General features: G+C 41.5%; 1 protein-coding gene across 1 annotated transcript; it reads right to left on the bottom strand.

Moving 5' to 3' along the window:
- Positions 1-973: 973 nt before the first annotated feature.
- Positions 974-1,693, bottom strand: LOC147422960 (uncharacterized; the record flags this gene model as incomplete). Its single annotated transcript, XM_086501429.1, has 1 exon — positions 974-1,693. A coding segment is annotated over one exon (456 nt), but the record flags the coding sequence as incomplete, so codon positions are not given.
- Between the last annotated feature and the right edge of the window lie 2,692 nt (positions 1,694-4,385).

Raw genomic sequence — 4,385 nt, 5'->3', positions numbered from 1 at the left:
TGTTTATACCAAATGCGAAGGGATGGCTTATTCACGATGACATCACGGGTTGTTGGAGAAACATGTGCTTGGCAGTGCTTTGGTCAATATATATGTCAAATGTGGTTCCCTTACGAAAGCACTTAAAAGTTCTTGATGAGCTTTCTTGGCTCAAGCTTATCCAAACCTTGTAAGGCTGGTATGACCGGCTCCAAGACAACTATAACAGCAGCAGCACCGGCATTGGCCTTTCTCAGCCACAGACGAGCAGGCCCTTTCTCCGCCAGGAAGTGTGGCCCTGTTTTCTGACATTACAGAGTATCTATTTCAGACTTTCCCCTACTCATTGCACAATAGTCCTCTGGCCTTTTCGTTTTCCTCTTGGAGAGCCCCCTCCCTCTTAACACGAGTGGCCCTTAAATTAATATGACAATCTTGAATCTCATTTTTGGAAAATGGAAAAGACAACAAATGCAACCTCCTCATGATTGCCCCACCCTGAGTAACATCTCAAGCTTCATGAGCACCCTTTGTAACCTTACATCATCTGAGACCTCAAAGTATTACTCCAAACAAGGTGTGCGTAGGATTTTAGGTTTGAAATGCCACAAGAGGTAAGATTTCCTTTATGCCTCCTCTCATACATACTACCGCTTATAGGGGTATTTATAAAAAACTTCTCACCCTCTGTCGATGCTGAGCAAATTGGCAAGAAATGTGAGAAGTTGAGAGCAAAAAATCTTCATGTACAAGATATTGGCCTGAGAATGGTCCCTAAATCCAAATTTACTGCACAATTGGACAAGGCCGACAGTTCATAATGGCTAGTGCCTTTTTTGCACTAAATCAATGCCATTATCACTCATATTAGACCCTGCTCAGAACCTTCTTGTAAATCAACGTCTCGACTTTGCCTCGACTTCAAAACCCAAAAATATACATTCACTTCCAAGGTATGTTTTCCGGTTCATTGCAGATAGATAAACCATCCAAGAACATGAAAGCTTAAAAAGTTTGGATAGTAGCCTCCAATATAGTATCACAAATACATGGTTCTCATGGTAGAGTTTTTAAACTGCTTAATCTGTAAAAGCATTTCAGGACAGTGCATCAAAGCCAAATTGAAAATATCAAGCTCAAAGCCATTCAAAGTTAAACAAGGGAATAGTTGTAGACCCTTGAAACGAGTATACAGAGACTTATAGCTACAATTTTTGAAAGTTCAGAGTATTCAAGAAATGCCTTTATATGATGTAAGTCACCTGAATTTCCACCGATTGGTGTTTTCAGAATCAATTTCTTGAGACAACTCTTTGTTCTCATGTTGTGAATCTAAAGCAGCTGCGTCTTTCGCCCATTCAATGATCTTGTCCACTTCAGAGTCAGAGATCTCCTCCAAAAAGTGAAATGTCTGGTCGGGGTGACAAATGTTCGCAGATAGCTTCACTTGGTCACTCGCTGATTCCAACAATCTGTCCACTTCGGAGGCTACAGAAGTCGGCTTGGGGCTGCTACCCACCGCCAAGGACTGCGAAGCAGCAGTCACAACGTGCCCTCCCCCCCTCCCCCCTCCCCTCGCCCTCCCACTCTTCCCCTTCCTCTTTCCTTTAAGCGTTGAAAGCGCGCTAGCAACTGTTCCTCCCCCTCCACCACGCAGTCGGGATTGGTAGTCAACACTTGCAACGCAGCCTCGTCGCTGCACTGCTCCAACAATTCATTCACTTTCCCTTCGTCCATCGTGCTGCTCTAGTTGCTCGATAAGCCTGACGCGATTTTTATTACTTTGGTTCGTTTTGGTTTCTTGCCGAAGGCGTTCATCGCTTGTAAGCCAAAAACTTTTTTAGGAACCAATGGAAAAAAAGGAGAGCTTTGAAAATCTATCGGTTTTTAAAGAAATATAGCTGTTTTTTTTTACACTGAAATCCTCAAAATTTAGCCGGTTTCCTTCAAGGCGGCCCTCAAAACTAACTAGGAATTTTCCCTTTAAAAATACACTAAAAGCCGGTTTTCTATGAACACTGCTTGTAAGTTAGGCCAGAACGAGGTTTCCATTATAGGTCAATCTCTCCATGGTCTATAGAGTCAGTGCCAATACAGACACGTGCTATGGGGTAGAAGGTGGCATGTAGGCAACATTACAACAGAGTTGTAGAGCTACCCACGTAGTGCAATGTTCCAGTTCTCAAGGAGAAAAGCACGATGTAGTAGGTGGAAGCATAGGGTAAGGTGAGTAACAACTAGTACTTTAGAGGCAAGGCACGATTGGTAGGCGATGAAATCGTCATCAGATTTTCCAATGCAGCTTTATGCATTAGGGGAGATTGTGTCGGGAGCCAGAGAGGAGAAACCAGGGGAGATCCACAAAACCCTTGGGAAAGATCCTTGGTGTCCAAAGTCCCTTGCCAGGAAAGAGATGCCAATATCTACAAGTGGTGAATAAGTGAGACATCAAGACAGTAACAAGAACTCCTTACAAGCGTGAAAAGATAAGTTATGCTCAGAGTTTTGCTGATGGATTGGGTGCTAGTGCCATGGTCATGCCTTTGCTATTATGCACATAATTTCCTCTTCCAGAGAAGAAGATAGTTTGATCAATGAATGGATGAACTACTGCGAGTGCATCAATATTAATAGTGACCCGGGCAATCACAAAAAGAAGTGCAAAATCAAAGCAATAATGCAAAAAAATAGAGGAGCAAGGGATGAAAGCAGCATCCAAGTCTAATATGCAATCAAGCATGGATAAGAAGAGCATGAGAAGGATTCAAAAGAAACAAGATTTTCTTTTATGATCGTACTAAAAGCATGTGCTTAGTGAAAGAAGGATTTGTACAAAGTTGGTAGGATACATGCGGCATAGTTGTTAGGTACTTCAAAGAGACATTTACTTAAGAAACACATTGGTCAATATGTATCTCAAACATGGCTCCCATGGAAAACCACAAAAAGATTTTGATCAACCCAGCCTTGTCTCGAATGTCATCTCTTGGATAGCATGTATGTTGAGGAAAACTCACCCAACTTGACTACGACAAAGAAGCTTTGAGCTGCTTTTAGTAGATGCAAAGTGAAGACATGTTCTCAAAGCAAAAACTATGCTTATACCCCTTGAAGGCATGTGTCATGGAGAAAGATGTTAACATGGGTCGGATTATTTGCGATGATATTGCTAAGCAAAAATTGTTGCAAAAACAAATCTTTCTTGGTGGTGCTTGGTTGATATATCTATTAAATGCAAGCGCTCATGTGCATGTCAAATGTGGTGTCCTTGCAAAAGCACAAAACATTTTGATCAGCTTCTTGTCTAGAATATCATCTCTTGGACATCGTGTTGGATGTAGAGGATAGGCACAACATGACCACAACAAAGAAGCTTTGGGCTATCTTTAGCAAATGCAAAGTAAAGGCCTGTTCTAGATGGAGATGCATATGCTTGCACCTTGACGGCCTATGTCATTGTGCAAGACATTGACATGTTAGCTTTGGAGATAAGGCAATGATGGGTGTAAGATTTATATTATTACGACAGATTGGTAGGCCCTAGTTAATGCGAAGGTGGATAGATGTGAGTGTCGTTCATGACATGATTACAATGCTAATAGTGTGCTAATGATGATTAGGATTCCAAACTCAACTGACACAAGTTGTAGACAAAGTAGACTAGCATAGAATTGCATTGGGGTGAAAGAGAGTACATCAAGAGCTCTTATATAGGTCCTATGAGAAGGATAGATGGTGAGATCATCCATGAGGTCATGGGTAAGGTGAGTAAACCTAGATAACTCGTGGGTATCAAGTTGAGGGCATGTATGCATGCATTTCCAATTTTTGAGTTGATGATGCCCTCCAAGCTAGGTATATGATATTTCTCAATAAGAACCGTCATGATTTGCTCAAAGCTACTATCGGGCACAACTTTCAGAAGTATGGCTACTTTATCTTCATCATCAATAGGGCATTGGATGTATGTGATTTGAGTACAAATGCCTTTTGGGTTGCAAGAGGAAATCCAAAAAAAATGGATGATCCAACCTTCGATTTTGATAGTCAATGGTGCAAGGGGGTTCTCCCTTAGTTGGGGATCAAGTTTTATATTGAAGCTGAAATTGAACAACCTTTGTAGTAGCAAGAGCTTGTGTCCGAGCAACACAAACTGCCTTTCGTAAAAATCTATAGCAGAGCACTCATAATTGGTTCATGATGAGAGAGATCAATTGAAGCAATGCTTTGGAGCGATGCTCTTAGTTACGATCTGCAACTTCCATGCACAAATTGAAAGCAAATTTGATGTCTATTGGAAGCTATGGCTCCTGCAATCGATGGGTAGGAGGAGGAGTGGTTGACTATGTTTTAGGAAAAATTTTACCAAGAACTAAAGTTGGTGAGGGCTTAAAAAAGAATCTCAC

The sequence above is a fragment of the Adiantum capillus-veneris genome, chromosome 26, assembly GCF_014529385.1.
Source record: "Adiantum capillus-veneris isolate H3 chromosome 26, ASM1452938v2, whole genome shotgun sequence".
NCBI classification, from domain to species: Eukaryota; Viridiplantae; Streptophyta; class Polypodiopsida; order Polypodiales; family Pteridaceae; genus Adiantum; species Adiantum capillus-veneris.
Note: the sequence above shows the minus strand (reverse complement) of the source record. Positions and strands in the feature narration are given on the sequence as shown.